The 23676-nt window shown below is 47.7% G+C and overlaps 2 protein-coding genes across 3 annotated transcripts in view; one reads left to right on the top strand and one right to left on the bottom strand.

The window, feature by feature from the left end:
- Positions 1–18221, top strand: part of LOC310920621 (olfactory receptor 14A16-like) — a gene marked incomplete at both ends in the record, with an annotated part of 63935 nt that extends 45714 nt beyond the window's left edge. The window contains one exon of the mRNA XM_083880685.1: positions 17764–18221. Within this exon, the coding sequence (XP_083736811.1) occupies positions 17764–18221 (458 nt within the window). The remainder of the gene's footprint in view (positions 1–17763) is intronic.
- The window catches only part of LOC310920622 (olfactory receptor 14A16-like), a gene marked incomplete at its 3' end in the record, with an annotated part of 597990 nt that overhangs the window by 277472 nt on the left and 296842 nt on the right, over positions 1–23676 (bottom strand). The window lies entirely within an intron of this gene.

Here is a 23676-nt window from a genome sequence, read left to right on the forward strand (position 1 = left end):
CAGCAGCTTCAATACAACCAAATGGGCTGCCCATCCTCAGGGGCTTCCAAAACTTTGCCCTCAAAATCATCCTTCCAAGCAATACTGGCCTACTTCATCCTCCCAAATCATCTGTAAAGACAGTGGGCCCTTGCACTAAATTTCTGAATATTTTTGGGCCGCAAAAAAGAAATCCAAAGGATTCTTGCCACTTGCAACAGCTCATGGCTCCAGAGCATTTGGCAGAGAAACACTGTTTGCAAAGCTCCAATCAAATTCCTCCCAAAATACTGAGAGTATGAATTTTACAAAAATCTGCACCCATCAAACTCGCAAGCATTGTTGCCTGCATTTATCGAGCAATGAGCTCATACAAAAATGATTGATTGCCATTTTTGCGGCTGAAATCGAGCAATAATTAGCTCAAACAAAAAAAAAAAATTATTTGATTGTTTGTTTGTTTTATCAAACAATATTTTTGCCTCCTTGTGGCAGATGGGGCAAAAATGACCCATTCCAGAACGTGCAAGGAATTGGACATTCATCAGTCAGTGATACCTGCAGGATACAAATGAATCACAGAAAACAATCATTCAGATTCAGAATTGAGGATTGGCTTTTTGGAGGTGTTATAAAAACCTCCAGTCCCCAGAGTTCTGTTTCGATGCAGAACACAGGAACATCCCAGGACTGGTTGAAATTTCCAGATGATCCTGTTCCAACAGCTCCCAAACAAGTCACGAATGGTGATGAATGGATCTTGAAAGACAGTCCATTCCAGCTACCAAACAGCAAAGTAAAAAATCGCAATGTCCGTTCCAAATTGTTCCAGGACGGTTTCTGATCAGAGCAACAGTCCAGTGAAATCCAGGCAGCTCAATACTTCAGAGCAACTGCCTTCTCACCACCGGCTCTTTGTCCTGTGAACAGAAAACTCAAACACAAATTAAACCATTCTGGTCCCTTCAGGGACACTAACAGGGAGAGGCCACCCCTCACAGGCTGGGCAGGCCCCCACCCCCGCTCCGGCGAGGCACTTGGCCTGTCGCCAAACTGCATGGACCTGTGTGCCCCGTGCAAGTCCCCGCCGCAGGGGGGAATGGCCGCCCTGCCCGGCGCCCCAGGATGGCGCAGCCTTGCGCCGTCCTGCTGCACAGAATATTTTATGGAAAATCCACAATGCGGGCAGGCCGCAAAAAACACCCCACCCCCCCCGATCCAAGAGCGCTCCCGGCGCTTCCAAGGCCAGGAAAGCACAGGGCGGGAAGGAAGTGGGGGAGGCGAACTTTCGCCTCCGCCGCCGCTTTTTCAGCTGCGGCTTGGGACTGGGAGGGGGGGCCGATCCCGAGGGGCTTTCAGAAGCCCCGAGTTTTTCCACACTCCAGCGCCGATGAGGCGTGGGTAGGAAAGGGTTCTGCTCTGCAGAAGACCCCGTGCCCGCCTCAGCTGGTGCGCTGAGTGCAGGCAGGCTTCCCGCCAAGCTGCTACGAGGAAGGAGGGTCGGCTGTCCTGCCCGTCTCCGTGGAGCCGGGACAGGAGGAATGACTCCATCGTCTTCCCTGGCACTCAGCCCGATGGGGCTGGAGCTGTCCTCAGAGCTGGAAGGCTGTACTTTAGGCAGCACTTTCTCCAGCCTGCTCCAGGTCGCTATGAGTTCCAAAAGCTTCACACTGCGATCTGCAAAGAAAACCTGGAGCAGATAGTCGCCCAAAGACTTCCACTCTGCTGTAGAAAAACTTCTTCAAGGCTGCAAAAAAACCCATGAGTTCTAGCATAATAGAACAATTTCTGGAGAGCATCTCCAGGAAAGGAGACTTCTTCTCTCCGCAGGACCTCAAGGCAAAGGTCCACCATGAGGGTTTCCTCATCTGAGGAGGGTTTAGAGATCATTATCTCTTATCACGATTGCCTCAGGCAGAGCAGGCACAGTCTCTCACTGGGCACAGAGGTCCACCGACGTGCAGTTCTCTCGCAGTCGTAGGTCACCGGTGTGATCTGTTCTCCCACATCAGGAGTCCATTCAAACTCGGACAGTGTCCAGATGTGCCGTTCAGACACAAAGGGTCAGCAGATGTGACCCAGCTGCAGTCCAGACACGGAGGGGTCACCAGATGCGACGGGAGACCCTCTTCCCACACGTCCGGGGTCACCAGATGTGACCCAGCTGCAGCCCAGACACGGAGGGGTCACCATTTGTTACCCCACGCCTTTAGAGGGGCAACACGTTGTGATGTGGAAGTGGAGGTTCACAGAGGACAGCAGGCAGCAGCTTGGTGAAACATGGAAAGCTCTTTTATTATCTGACTCCAATAGGCTTATATACATTTTGTACAGAGGGCCAAGATTGGCCCAAAGAGGCTACAACCTCCTGACTCCATTGGTCAATATGACCATCAGTCAAGTTCTCTCTCAGAGAACAAGAATGCAAAACATACAGATAATTTCTAAGAATACAATATTGTTTACATGAAGCAGCATGAGAAGCTGCTGCAAAGACTCAAACACTTGAAGGCAAGAAATTCAGGGACGACACAGAAGGCTGAAATAATTGCCTTAACCTGGGCTTTAGAACTGGCAAAAGGAAAGAAAACAAATATTTATACAGACTTGAGGTATGCATTTGGGGTGGTTCATGCACATTTGGAAGGAGAGAAGACTACTGAACTCACAAGGGGGAAAATAGTAAACATGCACAGGAAATACTGAGACTGTTAGATGCAGTGCAGCTGCCTGAGAGGGTAGCAATCATACACATCAAGGCACATGAAAAGGTGAGCTCTGAATTGGAAGAAGAGAACATGCTGGTGGACAGAGAGGCAAAAGGTGCAGCCAAAGGTGAGGTACCTGATGAGACAGTTGAGGCAGCACTGATTCCAGATGGACAAATTTCTATTGAAGGTAAGCCAGTATACAATAAGAGCGAAGAAACTTATTAAAGCAGAGAAGGCAAGTTATAATCAGGAAGGATGGGCTGTGACAGAAGAAAGGAAACTTGTAGTACCCTCCTATTTTTTATGGTCAGTGCAAAAGGACATGAAAAAGCACACTGGAGAATAGATGCCTTGTATAACCATCTGAAAGAAAAAATTTTGGCTAGAAAATTACAAGGTACAGTGATACAGGTAACCCGTCAGTGTAGTCTTTGTTTCCCTAACAAACTAACCCTATACTAAACCTAACTAAACCTAACTACACCTAACTAACCATAGAAACACTCTAAAACCAAAAATTAGGCCAACTGGGAAAGGTTATGGGCCTGTGCAGCAGCCGAAGGTGAGGAAGCGAGACACATCAATATGATGAGTAGGCTAATGCTCCGTTTATTGTTGCGTCCGTGCAGACTCTTATACAGTTTTTTGCTTCCGTCCACGCGATCATGCATTTTCCTATTTGCTATAAACATTTTGCACGAGGCAAGCATGCATATAGCTCTACTATTGATTGGTTGGCACTCGCCTAGCAAAGTTTCCTGTTTGCGGTTTTTAGATGCTGCTTAGATGCTACCTCCATATGTCTTTTCTCAACTCCTGCTTAACTTTGCATAACTGTTATCTAGCTAGCAGTTTCAAGGTTACTGTGTCCTTTATATCTTTCTGTAAGCATTGTTAACTGTTAAAGCCCCAACAGGCCTGGGCAACAGTGGCAAATTGATTTCATGGAATTACCCAGGAAAGGGGGTTATCATTACTTATTGGTATTAACTGATACCTTTTCAGGATGGGCAGAAGCTTTCCTCACTAGGACAGCTAAGGCACGAGAGGTAACAAAGCCCTGTTATAAGAGATAATATCGTGTTTTGGAGTTCCAGCCTCTTTATCCTCCGATAGAGGGCCCCACTTTATTTCAAAAATTGTGAAGCAAATTGGCCACCCCCGGGGGATAGATTGGGAACTGCATACCCCATATCACCCTCAATCAAGTGGTCAGGTGGAAAAGATGAATCATTTGATTAAGCAACAAATTGTAAGACTGAGACAAGAGGCAAATTTGCCTTGGCCTCAAGCTCTCCCATTGGCATTATTGCAAATTTGAACAAAGCCAAGGACAAAAAGAGAAATTAAGCCCTTTTGAAATATTATATGGAAGGCCATATGCAGTTCAAGAAGGAATACCACCTGTTCAAGTAGGAGAGGAAACCCTACACAGATATATGGTGGTCCTGTATAAACAACTAAAAGAAACTGAAAAATGTGTGGCTGGGGCTCAAAACAGAGAATTAGATGGACCAGTACATGATGTACAACCTGGAGGTTATGTATATGTTAAGTCTTTTGCAGAGGAGACCCTGGAACTGCAGTGGGAAGGACCATTTTAGGTGCTCCTTACTACCTTCACTGCAATCAAGATCAAAGAACAGAAGGCTCAGATCTATCACTGCCGAGTGAAGAAAACCCTCAAAGGAGTTTGGAAAGTTACACCAGGCAACGGTGAACTGGAGCTGAAACTCACCTGGAACAGTGAATAGATGGACTTATAGTGGTCATAGACATGATTAGGAAAGTTGTAAGTGCTGTGGTCATAGCAGGAGCTAATGCAATACCGCACAGGTATAATGTAACTGGGATATACTGGTGCCAAGGGAAGGCTTATGATCCTCATTCTCGTGAAGCTACTACAAGTTACAAAAAATCACAAATGCAAGTCTGTGGGAAGGAAGAAATGTTTGGTTATGCAACTATGCATTCGTACAAGATGGATTTCATGAGGCCTACCATCCACCTATGAACCTCATCTGGATTAGTCCTGAATGCTGTGACAAATGCTTGACCAAGTGTCCTGAGTTTAGAGTCTAAAATAGAGGGGTGTGCAATAAGGGGGTGTGATCTTGACTTTAACATTACTCACATATGCACCCAGTATCATGAAGACAAGGCTAAGACTACCCCAACAGTGCCAAGAAAGACTGTGACTACCCAAATGCCAGCTATTCCAGAAGAGGAGGAAAAGCCTATAATTCCTGTAGTTACTAGAATTGGGCCATATGTTCTTAAGAAAACAGGAAATCAGAGGTTATTTATTAACCTGGAATGGTCTCTGGAACAAGTAGAAATGGGATTGCAAGTAAATAAATGCTTCTGCCAGCCGGTCAGTGTTCCCCATTTCTCAGAAACTCTTTTATGGATTGGACTACTTGGCTCCAAAAGCGTATGCCCTCTAATTTCAGGAGCAAGAGAGATTTCACTGGGTTTCTAGGAACAGGATTCAGAGTGTTAAACACAATAGATTCAGAAGTGTTAATGAATAAATTGACCATCAAGGGGAGTGATTTAGTTAAATTACAGTAACCTTTACAATCTTCTTTACTAGCCCTAAGTAACAGTCGTTGGAAGTTGTCCAAAATATTACCAGAATGGGAAAGCACAGAAGAAGGGGATTGTGAGGAAATAATCAATGCACTAGGCACAGCCAGTGAAAACATCTCACTGGCTCCTGGGTGTACTCAAGCACAACTGTGGATGCAATCAGTGGCTGCCACAGTCATCAGGGAGGGTGGAGAAGGAACATTCCCTGCTGAAATCTGAAAAATTGTTTGGGATAATGCATCCAATATGGAAAGGGAACTTCAGTCTTGATGGATCTTAGTCAGTTTCACCTATAACCTGTGACTAGTATGGTGACAGCCTTTGTTTTAACTCTACACAGCGCATCAGTGAGCTTAATTCACCCAATAGTCTCTTTAGGATTAAATCATGAGGGGACTGTATTGTACCCTTCTGGACACAGAATGTGGGTACAAGAAATTGAGGGGAAGTGGCAAACCATTAACCTAGAGCCCTGTTCCATGAGGAAACAACGGGGGTACATTTGTGAAGGGACACTAGAAGGGGATAAGGACACACATTTGGATACAGACCAAAGCATTTGCCACTTTGAAATGCATTCAGGCAATCAGACAACTTTGCTTCTGTATATAGGACAAGGTTGTGTCTGTCTCAGGACTGCATGCTCCACCATAATGATAGACAATCTAATCATGAATGAGACTCAATCTATGTGTCTGTAATTTTGTTAAAATTGAAGGATGTGACTTTTCCTACCGGGCACCTGTAATATCATATCAATATATAAAGGCTAACCTAGATACTGTACAAGAAATTGTGCCTGTGCCCATAGGAATGAGTCTGACTTTAGTTGCTCAATTATTAAGCATCATAAATTGAAAGAAATTTTAAAAGAAATTAGAGATGCAGGGAAAAAGACTTTGATCATGATACACCATGACACAGAGACCATCAAAGGGGTCTTTAAGCAATTTGAAGAACACCTGTCTCAACTTTGGTGGGATGTTCTTTTTGGATGGTCACCCACAGAAACCAGCATATTTAGTGCCTTAATTAATTTTATCATTGCATTGCTTATTTTGATTAGCATAAGCTTGATTTTGTCTATTGTGATACTTGTTTGGAGTTGGAGGATGCTGCAACAGATGGCAGCCCTAACCTTACTATCAAAAGTGTTTGGTTTGGTTCTGAGAGATACTAGACATATGTCTTGGGTAGATGAGGAGGAATCTGTATACAAAGTAAACAAATTTACTCATTTTAAATAAGAAGTGAGATATGAGACATGGACTTTAAAGAAATAAGGATTGTTGCAATGTGCATTTTGAGTTTTCTAAAGTTCTGTGTTTTGTTATCAGTTCTGTAATGGTTCATACCTACCCCTCCCATGCCCCTGTAGCCCTTCCCTGACAATAGATCTTGTCAATCACTGTCACCACACCCTAAAGCTTGAGTGCTCTGGCAAAAGCCAGGTGACTCAGGCAGGCTTCAGGTTTCCCCACTCCCTTTTGCACCCAAAATGGCCATGCCAATGCCCCCTGTTCCTAAGTCACTGTCCTTCATTCCCAAAGGTAACACCCCCTGTATTTAAGGGCATTAAAGCCCCACAAAACTTCACCTGCACCTGGGCTTCAGCCTGAATAAAACCCTCCTGATCCCCAAGTGTGAGTCCGCTCCTTCTTCCAGACGGGAACACGCCTCTGTCTGGGATTTGGACCCACAGATATAACTTGTTTATATGGTTATCTGAAGAGCAGGGCTGGCTGGTAGACAGCTCAGAAATAACTGTAAAGGATTTTAAAGATGTTAAGATTTTAGCTAAAGATAAGCTTTGTTGGAATTAATTAAAGTAGATAGATAGGCTTTGCTAAAATTAAAAGTTAGTTGAGAGAAACCTGATTTGGATTAGCCCTCCTGGATCTGAATAACTGATTGCTTGTCAACTTTATGTTTGTTTAGTCGTGTTTATAATGAGGAATAGAGAATCTGATAAATAGATTTTAGGAACACAGGACAATTATGGAACATCCCATTCCCAGAAATGCATTGAAAGTCACAAAACCAGGAAACAGGAGTCCTACCAAGGGTTCATTTGCCACATTTGCATTGAAAAGGTAGAAAGGTAAGAACGAGTAAGACTTCATTTACCTCTTCATTTCAGGACCCCTCCCCTCCCTTGAAAGGGACCACCGACCCATTTCAAAGCACAAACTATGTATGCTCAATAGCTTTTTAGCTAATTACCATACAAAGTGGGGAATGGGACATACCAGGATTATGAGTATGTATTTGTGATTTAGGTATTCAATACTTTTATAAATAAAAGGACTGTGAGCATCTGAAAATTGCAGGGTTTATTTGGGAGCGATCCCACATGCTGCCTGGCATTGTAATATATATATCCTTTCTAACTTTAAACTGTTAGAGTGTTTTTTTCCATCACAGTTGGGTATCAATACTAGATCAATATCCATATTTTTAATTAGTCAGCAGCAGGAGCCATCCCCAAATGTGCTCCCTGCTGTCCCACCCTCTAATGCCAGACTCCAAAAGCCCAAACCAACCCATCCCACCATTCTAAACCCCAACGAAACAAACTTCATCTCACCCCCACAGCTGTATTCTCACCTTACACTGCCCCATGCTATCCCACCACATCCCATCACATCACATTACACCTGATCCTGTCCCGGACAGGAAGCCCTGTCCAGCTGGGCCTTGGACACTTCCAGGGATTTGGGGTCAGCCACAGACTCTGGGGCCAACCTGGCCCAGGGCCCCACCGCCCCCCCAGGCTACAAGTCCATGCCCATATCCCATCTCAGCCGGGCCCCGGCAGCGCAAAGCCCTTCCCTGTCTCCTCTCCCTGCAGGCCCTTGCCAAGGGTCTCTCTCAGCCAGCAATTGCCGCTCCTCCCTGCTCTGGGCCGGGAGCTGCAGGGTGACTTTTTGCCCGTGGCCCCGGCCCGGCCCAGAGCCGGGGCCAGGACCTTTCCCCGCGCCTCTGCGGCCACCGCCTCCCTTCGCCCGCAGCCCAGCAGACGCAGCTGGCAGCTCCCCGGGGGCTGCGGCTCCTTGCCAGGGCCGGCGCTGGGGCAGCTCCCACCCGGGCCCCGGGCCAGCAGGGACAGCAGCCCAGGCAACGGCTGGGCCTGGGCCAGGCCGGCCCCGGGCCCCAGAGCAGCAAAAGCTCCTTCCCCTGCAGGCCGGGCTGGGCCTCTGACCAGGCTCCCCAGGGAATGCTCAGAGCCCCAAGGCTGCCCCAGCTCCAGGAGCCTTGGCACACCCCTGCCAGGGATGCGCAGGCCCCCAGTGCCTGGACTCCATCATCCCTCTGGCTCCCTCTCAGCTCAGCCCCTTCTGCCATTCTCACCTTTGCACAGCCCTGGCTGTCCTCTCCAGGGGCTGACAGAGCTCTGCCGCCTGCGCCAGGAGCAGGGCAGCCCCAACCTTCCAATGTTCCACTGGCTCTGGGACACCCCAGCGCTGGCAGCCCCCAACATTCCCTGCCTGGAGACGCTCCAAGGGAAGCGTCAACAGCTGCCACCACTCACCACAACCCACCGGCCGCTGAGCAGCCCCGGCCTGGGCCCCTGAGGATTCCTCTGCACACAGCTCGGACAAGGGCCCTTTGCCTTCCCCCAGCCTGCACCAGGCAAGGGTCACATACACTTACACAGCTCTGCCCACAGCTGGCAGGGAGGAGGGGAAAATTAATTTAGAAAAAGAAACAAAAACCCTCAAGCAAAAGAACACTCTGTCCCTAGCAGACCTGCTCTCTCCCTCCCTCACCACTTTCACCTGCACACACACAGCACCTCTGCCTGTAAGCAATCAGCATTCCTGATTGCAAAAGCAGCTTGAGGACAGCCTTGCAGCAGCCCTTTCCTCATCCCTGTGAAAAAGGCCCCTTGGCAGGCAGCTCCAGGGCCCTTGCAAAGGCCCAGGCCCAGGGCCTCAGCCCACAGGGGACAAAAGGCCTCTCAATGGGCGCCCCTGGCAGCTCAAGCTGCTCCCCGCCTGCTTCACACACGGCATTCTTCTGGAGGACTGCACAGAGCTGACACTCAGCACGTTGTTCAGGACACTCATTTTTCCAGTGTCCAAATTTTATGCAAACTGCACACTGATCTCTGCCCAGCTGGGGTGGTCCTTGCCTTGGTGGTTCTTGTCCCCACCTCTCTTTTCCTTCTTCTTTTACTACTGCCATTAACTTTCTCATCCCTTGCTTATACCCTTCTTTTTGATTGCTGAAAACCCTCCATGCCTCATCTAACAAGGCCTCTTAATTCCTTCCCTCTCCTGATCCCATTATTTTCCTCTCTGGTTTCGTTTCCACACAAATCTCTTCTCACACTCTTGTACAGTCTTTTTACAATCTTTTCCTTTTACTCTCCAAATCTCTGGGACTCCCTGTGATCTTCCACAAAATTACTCTAAAATCTCTAGTTCAGGCTCCTCTTTACCCTGTTCACCACACTGAGCACAAGCTCTATGTCTTCTACTCAAGGAACAACACCCCTGCTCTCCACAGGACCCACACTTAACCAACACCCACGATTGGTGTTGCCCTTGCCTGCAGAAACAGATGGTCCCACTCCTTCTGTTCCTCTGGATATTCAGATCTTTTGGGGCAGGCTGCTTTTAATCTAATGCAACCACATCCCCTGCAGAAGTCCTATACTGTCCTTCTAAACAAACCTGCTGGTGTCCCCTTATCACCCAATTACTTTCAGGGGTCACAGACTCCCAAGGGTCAAGCCCAAACCACTGAGGAGAGGGACCCCTTCCAGTTGTCTTGACATGATTAGAACGATTGTCACCAATGCACTGTCTATGGCAAAGCACACTAAGCAAAAAGCAATTCTCACAGCAAAAATATTAAGACAAACAGCACTAACCAAGAACAGCATTTATCACACAAACCCTAAAGGCAATATTCACAACAAAAGCATTAAAACAAGAAACAGTAATTAAAAAAAAATAGCACTTTATCAAATAAACTATAAATACAATACTCACAACAAACAATTCCTATAGAAAGCATTCCATCAAAGTAGAATCTTAAAAAAATCTTAAGAACAGAAATCCTGGCAAGCAACACTAAACAAACCCTGAAACAATATGCGGTAAAAAGAAAATATGAACAGTAAAATGCAAAGAGTTCAAAGAGTTCCCTCATGCACATGGTAAAGAAGGAATATATATATAAGCCATAGTTTGACGCAATTATGACTTTGGACACAACATGGCAGTATTACCTCAACAATACAGCACAGCCCCCAAACCCACGATCACCTCACACAAACTTTCAGACACCCACAGAACCAAACATGAAACACATCTGAGCTTTTAAAAAACTCTCACACACAACCAAATAGCAGCAATAAAACAGGAATTAGCTCAATTCACCCCCAGAACCTCTTGTGGCCGATCCACAGTCAGCAAACCCCTCCCCACTGCCTTTCCCTCAGTCAGCGGTTCCTCCCGCTGGCCGCACGTCTGACCCAGCGGCTGCTTGAGACCAAACCCACCAAGACCCTTCTTGTGTGCCCAGACCTCTCTGGGCAGCTCACCAGTGGTCTCTACGAGGCCTCCTCTTTAAAGAAATACAAACCATTTTTCTGCTGTTCAGGACGACATTGTCTGCTCCAGTGAGCGACCTGAGAAGTGGAATTACATCCAGGGAAAATCCCGGGGGCACCTTAGGAAGTCTGTCCCCTCAGCCAGTCCTATGGCTGGGCAGAGAACGTCCCTTTGTGGTTGCCAAAAATGACACATGCAAAAAATTCTAAAACTCACAGACAAAGTGAGTTTTAAAATAGGTATGTGATTTATTCAGTGCAGGGTGTGATGTGGGAGAGCTCCCAAAGGCATGGGCAGGCCCTCGCTCACTCACATTCTCTTTTAACCTCTAGAATGTTACATATGCATCAAGTTTCACAATACACCTGTGCATATTCATTCCTTGGCTCCCCCGCTTCCCCTTCCTATGCCAATTGTTTTATCAGTCCTTTGTGCCTGTGCAGTTGTCTCTGGTGGTCATCTCAGGGGTCTCAGGGATGAAGGAGAATAGTCTTCCACTGACCCACTGCCTTGTTCATGCCCATTGATCCTCTGGTCATAGTCCAAGCATAAGGCTAGATTTATCCTGGGGACCCAAGATGCCTGTTATCCCAATATCTCTGGAAATCTTCTATTCTCATCTCCTGTCCTGGTAAGCATCTCCCCTCCATCAGGCATCTATGCATTCCTCCTTGCTGTTCTTGCACATAGTCCTGTCTCTTCCTTCAAATACACATCTGCTGAATACCCACCATATAATCAATATCTTCTAATTTCTGTGACTAATATCCTCTAGTTTCCAATCCCGTGTTTCACTAGAGGACAATTGGAGGAAGACAAAGATCTCCTCAGGGCTTTCTGTATTTTCATGAAGCCCACGCTGGATTTGGGGCTGAGTCCAGGAGCCCCAGGCACAGCGAGAAGGTTGAAGAAGCTGCTCAAGGAGTCAGAAGCAAAAGTCCAAGTCCCTTGGAGCATCCCTGGGCCCCAGGGAGGGCAGGGAGTGCCAAAGGCTCCCCAGGGACTGGTGAGATCAGATCCTTGAGGCCAGGACTGCAGGGAGGCCAAGGCTGTGAGCAGGGAACTGCAATGCTGAGCAAGACCCATAGAGGGATTGAACCCACAACCTCAGTGATATCAGCATCATGCTTTAACCAACTGAGCTAAAAGGTCAAAACAACACAGAACTTTAGTGGCAAAATACAGAAAGTCAAGGAACTTTGGCAAAGACTTTAGGAAAACATCCAATTCAACATAAAATTCTTATTGTAGCAGTACCTTCATTTGCTTAGCCCATTTTACCTGGGAACCTTTAACCCTTAAAATATTAAATTGCCCAAAAACCTTCCGGGTAAAGAGAATTAGAAGAAGAAAAAATAAAGAGAGAGATAGAAAGACAGAAGAGATAAAGAAAGACACACATACAGCTACCAACTCCATGGAGCCAGCGTGGGTGAGACACAAACACCAGGAGAAGGAGGGTCCACACCATGGGCTGAGCTCGTGCTCCATCTTTTAAGCCCCTGGGCCTTTGTGTGGCCACTGTGACACTGCAGAACCAAGGAGAGCATTGCTGACAGTACAGAACCTCACAGAACCAAGGGGCCATGGGGACACTGTGGGGTCTCATGGAATCAGGGGGACCATTGTGAAACTCAGGGGCCCCATGGAACCAAGGGAACATGGAACAGGCCTGGCTGGTTTGGCCTCCCGGGGGCTGCTGGACAGGTCTGACTGAGCCTGGCATGTTGAGGGCTGCTGCTCATCTGCCCCTGAAGTCCTGGGGTTCTCTGCTCTCCTTCCTGAGGGAAAGAACTGTCCTTCTCCTCCAGCGGTCCCATGGCCAAAATTTGGATTCCTACTCCTAATTTCCATATATGCGAACATTGTTTGATTGTAAGATGAAATCTGCCAGGAGAGACAGATCTGGCTGCCTTGGCCACCCAAGGGCCACCTCTCATCTGCCTTTGAAACACTGGGACAATGTGCTTTTCTTTCCTACAGGAAAAAAGCACCTTTCATGTCCAGGTGCCCATGGCCAAAGTTTGGAATTCACCTCCAGAATTCCCTATATCCAAGGATGGCTCCCAGACCAGAGCTGACAGGAGAGGTAAGTCTGGCTGGCCTTGGCTTCCAAAGAGCTGGTTCTCATCTGCCTTTGAAACACTGAGGCTCTGTGCTTTCCTTCCTAATATAGAGAACTCTTCTTCCTATCCAGGCAGCTATGGCCAAAATTGAGATTCCACCTCCAAAATTCCCTATATCCAAGGGTTGCTTTCAGACAAAAGCTGCCAGGTCAGAGAGGTCTATGTGGCCTTGGCCTCTGGTGGCCGCCTTTCATCTGCCCCTGAAACATCCATGTTCTGTGCTTTCCTTCCTATGGAAAAGAACCGTCCTTCTCCTCCAGGCATTATTGTCCAAAAATGGTATTCTGTCTCTAAAATTCCCTATATCCAGGGATAGGTCCCAGACAAATTCTGCCAGCACCATCGAATCTGGCTGCCCTTGGCCTCTGGTGACTGCCCCTCATCTGCCCCTGTGACACGGGGGCTTGGTTGGTTCCTCCCTATGGAGACCATTGTGACTCTGTGGGAGCTCATGGAACCAAGGGGGGCCACGGTGACACTTTGGGGCCTTGTGGGACCATGGAGACCATTAAAACCCTTCATGGCCATGTGTAACTAAGGGACATTGTGACACCTCAGAGCCTCGTGGAACCAAGGGGCCATTGGGACACTGTGGGGCCCCACTGAACCAAGGGAACATGGAACAGGCCTGGCTGGTTTGGCCTCCCAGGGGCCACCTGACAGTTCCAGCTGATCTTGGAATGCCAGGGGCTGCTTCTCATCTTCCCATGCACCACTGGGTCTCCATGCTTTCATTCCAATGGAAAAGAATTGTCGCTCTTTATAAATACCCATGGCCAAAACTGATACTTCCCTGAAAAAATTCCATACATGCAAGAGTATCTCTCAGAAATAAACCTGTAACCTCTGGCTGGCCTTGGAATCTTGTTGTCACCTCTCATTTCCCCCTGAAACAATGGGGTTGTGCCTTCCATCCTATGGAAAAAAAATCAGCCTTCTTGTGCAGAGGCTGTAGCCAAAATTAGAATATTGCCTCCCAAATTCTGTATATCCAAAAATTGCCCCAAGACAAGAGTAGCCAGAACAGACAGGTCAGGCTGGCCATGGCCACTGGACATTTTCATAGATTGTGAGAACAATGTTTTCATTTGGCAAGACTTTGGAAATGGTCCAGAGATCTCCCAAGGAGGGGTTTGGAGGCCTCAAGCACATGGCCACTGTACAGAGAAAAAAGATCTCTGTGTTCAGTGGAGTGGAGACTAAGGAAAGCAGAGGACAGCCCTGAGAGGGATTGAAGAGTGGTTTCAGAGATGGTAGATCCTTTTGACATATGAGAGAACAGCCAGAGAAAGAGAGAATTAATGCCAAAGACACCTAGGAAGGCCCAGACTGGGAAGAGAGAGGAAGGAATTTCTTTCCCAGGGCAGGGCTGTAGTGCAACACATCCCCTAAAAGGAGTCTGGAGCAGCCCAAGGCTCTGTGTGGCCAGGCAGAGGCAGGCAGGAGGCAGAGCTGTCAGCAAAGGAAGGGCTCAGCCAGGTGGGGCAGCCGGGGGATGACAACAGCCTGCAGGGACAGAGGCGCAGGGCATGGACACCGTAGGACAGCCTGGGCTGCACAGGGCACAGGGATGGGCAGCAGCTGCAAGGCCCTGACACAGCCAACTCCTGCAGCACTTGGGCCATGGCTGCTGGGCCTGGGCCTGAGCCATCAGCAGGAGACAAGTGACCCTTGCAGCCCTGGGGCCTCATTGCCCCCTTGGCCCTGCTCAGCAGCCTGGCAGGGGCCGCCCCATGGTGCTGCCCTTGGCATTGCACATCCCCACATCCCAGTGGCCTGGGAAGAGCCCTGAGCACTGAGGGAGGGACAGGATGTGCCTTGGCAGGGGCTGGGGCTCAGGCCATGGCCCTTGGCATTCCTGAAACACATCCAGGTTTGCTCAGCATCAGAGACACCTTTGGCTTGTTTGTCCCCACCTGTCATCACTGCCTGCAGAGTTCTGCTCTAACTGGAACCTGGGGACACTTTCTCAGTCGCCTCCTTCACAGGGACCCATTAAAACTTCTACAAAGCTTGATGTTTGTGGTTGACTTTGAATTCTTGAGAGGTTTGTTTAACTGACTCTCAGGGACTGAATTTCAGGGACTCAGCACTAAACCTCCAAGAGGCTCATTAAAGTCCTTGTGCTGTGTCTGTGCTGCTGAGCTGGGATGGGCTCCTGGCACAGAGGCAGGTCCTTGCAATCAAGAAGAGCTTCAAAAAGACATTTCTCCTCAGGAGCAGCTCCTCTCCCAGCCCAGCAGGGCTGAGGGCACTGCCTGCAGATACCTGAGAGCAGTGAAGCAGACAGAGGCTTAAAGCAGCTGGAAGGAAAATTCTGAGCTTCTTCATGGAGAATTCATCACCACTTCTGACACAGTAAGTCTCTGGCTGCAGGGATCTCCTAAAGCTGAGCCAGGACAGGACTGACAGCACTGTAAGGATGGCTCTGCTGCCCTTTCTGCTTTGGGGGAGGATGTGCTCCAGAGCGGGGCTGCCCTGGGCACCGTCAGAGGGACAGGGCAGGACGGCTCCTGCTGCCAGGGACGGCTGCAGGGGCTGAGGCTGGGGCTGCAGCCAGGGCTGCCCAGGGCTGTGGTGCAGAGCAGGTGCTGCAGCCCTGAGGGCTCTTGGCCAGGCCAGGGCATCTGCCACCTGCCAGGGGCAACTCTCAGCCTGCCTGGGAGCTCCCATGGACTGTGGGGAGAAGTTGGAGGTGGAAGGAGTGACCCCCATCAGGGCAGATTCCTCCTGCTGTGGAGATGGTGCTGCATGGCCAGGGCTGCTCTCAGCTTTCTCCTAAAGGAAAGGGAAAGGGGCTGTCAGGGTTGTCTGTGTCACTGAGACTCCTGCACTGTCACCCTGGGGATCAGCAGATCTGCCTCAGAGCTCCCTCAGAAAGTGCCTCCTCACCCTCCTCTACCTGCAGACAGCACCAGCAGCACCTTGGCTTGCAGCATCTCTGTTTTTATATTAAGCTAAATAAGTTTTAAGATAAATAAGTTAAGAGAATAAGTTTTAAGATAAGTTAAGTTTTAAGTTAAGTAAGTTAAAGTTAAGATAATAAATAAGTTAAAATAATAAGGTAATAAGTAAGATAAGTTGGTAAAATAAGTTTAAGATAATAAGTTTTAAGTAATAAGTATTGTTAATTGTATCATGATACATTTCAAAATTCTTCTTTATGTTCTTTAGTTGTTTAAGCATTTCATAATTGTTGTTGTTAAGAGCTTCGTTCTAAAAATGTATTAAAGGATATTACTTTGATAAGGTCAGGGTTTTGGCCACACTTTGACTTTAACTAGAGGAGAGATGTGTTCATCAACAAGCATAGATGTTGCATGTGAAACTTTTCCTGATGGATTTCAGGTTTTAACAAGAGTTGTGCATTTTCCATCAAAGTACAGTTTTAACTAACCTATGGCAAAGAAGCAGCTTTTGTTTCTGCAGATACAGAGCACAAGTGAATTTCTGCAAAGAATGTGGAAATCATGTCAAGCGCAGAAGCTCTGACGGCTTCAAGAGTGGAAAAGAAAGCATGCAGATGTGAACCAGTGTCAAGACTGCAGACATCTTTCATTCTGCATGCAAGGACTTATATCTTGCGTTTTCTTTTCATTCTGTATTGCATGAATTTGTCAGATGGTTCAGAATCAATTCACGAGAGCACAGAGCGGTTGGGAAATGGAGTGAACAAACTCAGAGAAGAAACGGGATCACAGATGAATGGCATGTTTGATTTCTTCAACCTTTCACGGTTGTGGAAGAAAATTTTGAAAAAAATTGTATGTATTTTATTGAGACTTGTAATTCTTCTCATGATCAAGTCGTGTTTGCTTTAATGCATATGGCAAAGCAGCCAAAGAGGTGTTTTTTGGTGAAAACAAAGGGGGGAGATGTTGGAGTCCAGGGCATCCCTCTGGGCGCCCTGGGAAGTCACAGACCTCGGTAGAGAGGCCTGGGACCCAAAAAAGAGGGTCTGGGGTCTGTGCAGGGGGATTTGCCTGGCACAGAGCCCAGGAAGACACAGGCTTTGATTTTGGTCCATGAGAAAAACATCCAACAGAGAGAAGAATTGCAAGTCACAAAGGTGTTACTGAGAGTAGTGTAGTTATCACTGTGCAGAAGATTTTGTAGTTATGGATTTTTAGAATGTAGATGCAAAGGGACAAGATGGTGATTTTAGGGCGGTGCCCTGGGTTCTTCTTCTTCTCCCTTGGCATCCATCTTCTGCAGTGACATGGGCACAAAATAGTTTCAGTGGATTGGATCAAAGTAGAAATGACCCTGTTAGTATAGGTGATAGACATTGGCATAGAATTGTAAACAATGGGTACGTAGTTATCTGTATAAGAGGTAGCGACCTCCCATCACAGAAGGGGAGTCGCCTTGTGTCCGAGCTGCTGAGAACACCATGGCCGGACACAGGGGAAGGGGAGTCACCTCGTGTCCAGGCTGCTGTGAACATCTTAGCCGGACACAGAGAATTGTAAGATAAGAACTAATAAACAACGCGAGAAACCAGAAAACCAAGACCTTGAGACTCCTCATCATTCTCGCGCCGAACACCGAGCACCGAGCTGAGCACAGAACACAGAGACACAGAGTCAGACAACAGACCCTAAATCCTTCAGAGGTCAAGAGGGAAAATCACTCCCTTCGTGCCCACACGAACCACCAGCCAGCCTTGGAATCTCGGGTGAGAAACAACCGACTAAAACCCGAGAGGGACCCTCCTGGGCAGCAGAGCTTGTGCCCACATGGCAGCAGCTGCCTGGGCCAGTGCCTTTCTCAATGCTCTGCTGCACACAGCCAATACATTTTCCCTGCCCCTGTGCCATGGCAATGCCCTGGGCCAGTTCTTCTGTGAAATCCCACACATCCTCAAGCTTTCCTGCTCACACTCCAGCTTCAGAGAACTTGGGCTTGTTGCTGTTAGTATCTGTTTAGCTTTTGGCTGTTTTGTGTTCATTATTTTCTCGTATGTGCAGATCTTCAGGGCTGTGCTGAGGATCCCCTCTGAGCAGGGACAGCACAAAGCCTTTTCCACCTGCCTCCCTCACCTGGCCGTGGTCTCCTTGTTCCTCAGCACTGGCTTTTTTGCCTACCTGAAGCCCCCCTCCATCTCCTCCCCATCCCTGGATCTGGCCTTGTCAGTTCTGTACTCGGTGGTGCCTCCAGCCCTGAACCCCCTGATCTACAGCCTGAGGAACCAGGAGCTCAAGGCTGCAGTGTGGACACTGATCACTGGACTATTTCACAAACATTAAACTGCTGGACAATTTATACAAATCACTTATAATAAAAGCCATCTTCATTGCTTCTTATTGGTTTCATTTTAAAGGTCCTTTTACCTTGTATGACTTTTGAAATATTGTCTACAAAGTAAGGTCATGGTTTGTTTGATTTTGTTTCTGTCCACCTTTGCTGTGGCCCCAGATTGTGTCAATGAGGAGCTGTGCTCTCAGTGGCTCTAAATGAACTAACGGATCATCCAGCAGAGTTTTCTGCAGAGATCTCCCTTTTGTTCAACTCTCTGTCACTGCAGCAGCAATGTCTGTGTGCAGAGCTGGGGCAGATCAGGGCTGGCACAGCAGCTGTGCCCAGCACCAGCAGCCCTTGGTGTTCCCAGTGCTGCTCCCGTGGCCCTGCTCCACTGCCCTCCTGGCCCTGGTGTTGCTGTAGGGCCTGAGGGCTCTCGGGGCCGGGCACAGGGCTGGGGGTGGCAGTGCCGGGGCTGCAGCAGGGACAGGCCATGGGCACTGCTGGGGCAGCGCTGACGCCTCAGGGCAGGGCCTGGGGGCTCCAGGCTCCTTGCCCAGGCTCTCTCCAGAACACACCCAGGCCAATGCTCAGCACAGAAAAGCCCCGTGAGCAGCCCCAGGGTGGCCGTGGGCAGGCTGGGGACAAACAGCATGGCTGGGGCTCTGCAAGGTCCCTGGAGGGGACGGGAAGGAGCAGCAGAGCAGGGGCTGATCCATCCCCACTGCACTGGACACCCCAGGGCAGCGTCCCAGAGTGTCCTCATGCACCTGCCAACAACATCCCCCCTCTGCAGCCTTGGCCTCTCCCCCAGCTCACACAGGTGCCACATCCTTGCAGACACAGACAGGGCAGCACTGGCTCAGGAGCCCCTGTTTGCAGTGCCCAGAGCAGGCCTGAGCACCCCCATGGTGTTGGTGTGGGGAGATGAACCTGAGGGAGCACAAATGCCATCAGCCCCTGAGGCCAGGAAGGGCTCGGGGACAGGAGGGAAACTCTTCACTTTTGTCGTGGCCTCTGAGGTCATACAGAAAGTTTGCTCCCATGAGCTGTGAGTTTCCTGTCCCACTGCAGACGTTGTTGCTTAGAGCCAGGGCTGCCTGGCAGCCACTCACAAACTTCCCTGAACATTTCCTTTGCTTCACCTTTGCTTTCTTTCCTCTTTCCTTGTCCAGATTTCTTCCTACTACCCATCCCTGTCCCCTCTCCTTCAAACAGCCCATCCCTGTTTGCTCTTTCCTCTCTGACTCCTCTCCCCAGTTCAGTTCCTGAGCTGGCAGCATGAGAACATCCCTTGGGGAGCAGGATCACCCTCCAAGAGCTTCAGGAATTGTTGGCAGTGTCCCGCAGTGCCTTGAGTTAAGAATTTAAAGAGTTAAGATTTTACCTAAGGGATAGAAGCCATTTATATTGATTAGGATTTAAGTAGAAGAGTAGAGATGAAGTGGAAGCATTCATCATCATTAAATACTTAAGCTAGACTATAGGTAACATATTACTTGCTCCTTTTAGTTGTGTTTGTAGAAGCAAATAAGATAGATGGACCGTTGAGATAACGGAAGAAACCATGACTGCACCTGGACACAGAAACTAATTGGAACCCAGCAGGATCTCTTGGACATTGCCCAAGAAGTCATGTAGCCTGCCAACAAGGTGAAGGTAAAAAGGTCACCTTGAGGAAGACATCTCTGACTTCATCCTTCAAGACCCATTTCAAAGACCACTGGTCCAATTTGAGAGAAGAATCAGGCAGGTAAAAGGACTTTAGGCTCATTTTAATATGAAGCAGGGATAGGCAGTGCTAGGATTAGGCCTATAAATAGGCATTTTGAGTAATTGAATAATTGTGTAAGACTTTTGTAAATAAATAGAGGGGTAGAGCTTTGTGATTGGTGCACATGCCTTTAGGAGGCTACTCCCATGCCACCCAAAGTCGAATAAAGCACACCACTTTCTGACTTTCACTAGTTAGAGAGTCTTTTGTCCATGATCTTATCAATTTTATGTAAATCAATTGGTGACCACAGCAGGACTGGGTTCTGTTTGGCTGTGAGAGCAGTTCAGGTCATGGACCCCTCGAGGCATCCCCAGGGATCTCCCTGGAGAGAGGGCTCTGCTCCCCGGCTGTTCACTGGGGACAGACAAGGACTTCCAGAACTCTGGACAAAACGGTCTGTTCAAAAATTGAAAATTGTGGCCTATAAGGTGTACCTGTGGCCAGGAGGCTGTTGGTAAGTTGTGGGAGATGTCCCACACTCAGCTCAAGCCTATGCAGTCTGCTTGCAAGTTACAGTGGGATTTAGTTGCCAGCAGAGGAATTTGTCGAGTCAAAGAGGGCTCACTAGTGGTTCAGGGCAAATTTGCTAACATTTTGGGATATTAGGTGCAAACTTCAGCAGATTTGGAGGCCAGTGGGGGCAGAATTTGAAGACTTTGATAGATGAGGCATGAAGAGTTTTCAGCAATTGAGAGGAAGGATACAAACAAGGCATGAGAAAATTGGTAGCAGCAGTAAGGGAAAAAGAAATAGGGAGACATGGGCAAGGACCACCAAAGCAAGGACCACCCCGAACAGGGAAAGAACAATGAGCATTTTGTAAGAAATTTGGACACTGGAAAAACCCATGCCCAGAACAGAGAAAGGGTGATGATCAAAGAAGAGGAGACTGAAAAGGGGAGGAATTGGTTGCTCATATCAAAGACTGAGGAGGACTGGAGGATCTTACCCTAGGGGACCCTCGGGTTATAATCAAGCTAGGATAAAAAGAAAAAAAAAATAAAATTTGGGGGACATGGGGGAAATGTACTCAGTGTTAAATAAAGCTTTAATACCTATAACAGATGATTATGTCAGGGTAAAGGGGGCAACTGGTCAATTTGAAAGAGCATATTTTGTAGACCGTTGAAATATAAACTTGGGAAACAGTGGGGAATTCATAAGTATTTCTACATGCCCAATGCCCCATCAGCACTTTTGAGTAGAGATTTATTGGAGCAACTAGAAGCAAAGATAATATTCAAAAACCGAGATTATTTTGGATATTAAGGATCAACAATATGTGGAATTGTAAGCTTAATGTCAATAGCCAATGAGACCAAAGCTGAAAGTGAACAAGAGGAAAACAGGAAAGTAATGGATCAGGCATTTCCTGCGGTATGGGCCTCTAACATACCAGGGAGGGCAAAGAATGCACCTTCAAGTGCAAATTAAACTTAAGGAAGGAAAACAACCAGTTAGAGTTAAACAGTATCCCTTTAAAAATGAAGGCAGGGAAGGGATAGCCCAGTAATTGACCCTAGCTTTTTGCAGATGGGGCTATTTAAAAGAGTGCCAGTCTGATTTTAATACTCCTAATAAAGTCTGATGGGTCATACCAAGTAGTCCAGGATTTGTGGGCTGTTAATAAGATAACTGAGAACTTACACCCAGTGGTTATCAACTGCTATAACTTGCTATCCCATTTAACACCTGAACTAATTTGGCTTACTATTTTAAATTTGAAAGATACTTTCTTTTGCCTTCCTCTCCATGAAGCCAGCCAGAAAATTTTTGCATTTGAATGGGAAAGCCCCAAGAGTGGGCATAAAACTGAGCTCAGATGGTTGTTTTTACCCCAAGGATTCAAAAATGTTCCCACAATATTTGGAGAACAACTTGCAAAAGATTTGGAATCCTGGGAAACCCCATCCGGAGAAGAAGAGTTGTTACAATATGTAGATGACCTCATGATAGCTACTCAAACCCAAGAGACATGTGTAGATTGGATGGTAAGCTTCCTAAACTTTTTGGGTCTACAAGGATATCAAGTATCCCAGAAGAAAGCTCAGATAGTGAGGCAAACAGTTTTCTACCTGGGTTACAAAGTCAGTGCTGGACAAAAGACTCTGGGGCAAGACAGCAAAGAAGCAATGTGCCAGACCCCAGAACCCCAGACATTTAAAGAACTAAGAACCTTTCTGGGAATTATAGGGTGGTGCAGGCTGTGGATTTATATTTATGGACTATTGGTTAAATCCCTGTATGTTCTGATTATGGAAGGAAACAGGGATCTCCAGAGGACAAAAGAAGCAACAAGAGCCTTTGACCAATTAAAGAAGGGCCTCATGTCAGCTCCAGCCTATGCTGGTGTCCAGTGCAGCTTTACCAGCTGGCTCTCTCACTCATGTGAAGGGTACAGCCTTGTACCTTGGATGTTTGGTGGGTCTGAACCTCAGGCTGAAATGTGGTAACGGCATGGAAGAAGGAGGACTCTCACGTGGGAAGCAGATCGGTTTATTCAACCCGGATACCCACGTGAAGAGTGAGGCTCAGGGGCTCAGGTTGCCCATTAAGTACCGGGGCGTCTCCCAGGCAAGGAGATACCCAGAACCAGTCCTGGGGATGGAGGGGAGTGACCAAGAACAGGGGACAATTGGCAGGGCCATCTATGGACAGAAAGGGGAGTGGGGAACTTGATGCCTTGCTGAGTCATCCTGAAGCCTTACTAGAACTTTTCAGGCTTAGGGTGTGATGGCAGACAAGATCTATCACCAGGGAAAGACTACAAGGGATTTGGGGATGGGGGGGGTGTAGGGATAAACCATTGTAAAACCAATAACAAAACATAGAGAAATTTGGAACCCAAAATGCACACTGCAACACCAGCACTGAGACTTCCAGACATGAGTAAACCATTCTTTCTGTTTTCCCATGAGAAGCAGGGGATTGCTTTGGGAATACTGGCTCAGGACCTGGGCCCATATCACAGGGCAGTCACCTGCTTTTCCAAGCAGCTGGATGCAGCAGCCAAGGGATGGCCAGGGCGCCTCAGAGCCGCTGCTGCATTGGTGATGAACATTCAGGAAGCACACAAATTCACCCTAGGCCAGAAGATGACTGTGCTGGTGTCCCACACAGTGTCTGCAGTCCTGCAGGTAAAAGGAGGACGCTGGTCTTCCCCACAGAGATTCCTGAAATCCAAAGCCATAAAGGTAAAGCAAGATGATGTAGAAATTGTGGTAACTAATCTTGTGAACCCAGCTCCCTTTTTTAGTGGGGGTACAGGAGAACCAGTGATCCATGATTGCCTGGAGACCATGGAAGCCACCTACTCCAGTCACCCAGACCTGAAGGACACCCCTCTCTAGGACACTGAGACTTGGTTCACTGATGGAAGCAGCTGTGTGATCAGTGGAAAAAGACATGCTGGGTATGCAGTTACCACGAGCAGAGAAGTGAGAGAGTCTGGACCATTACCAACCAACACCTCTGCACATAAGGCTGAAATAATTGCCTTAACCTGAGCTTTGAAACTGGCAAAAGGAAAGAAAATCAATATTTATTTAGACTCAAGATATGCATTTGGGGTGGTTCATGCACATGAAGTCATCTGTAATGAAAGAGGACTGTTGAACTCACAAGGGAAAAACATTAAACGTGCACAGGAGGTAATAAAACTATTGGAGGCAGTCCAGCTACCTGAA

Source organism: Zosterops lateralis (assembly GCF_965231275.1).
Source record: "Zosterops lateralis genome assembly, chromosome: 31".
NCBI classification, from domain to species: Eukaryota; Metazoa; Chordata; class Aves; order Passeriformes; family Zosteropidae; genus Zosterops; species Zosterops lateralis.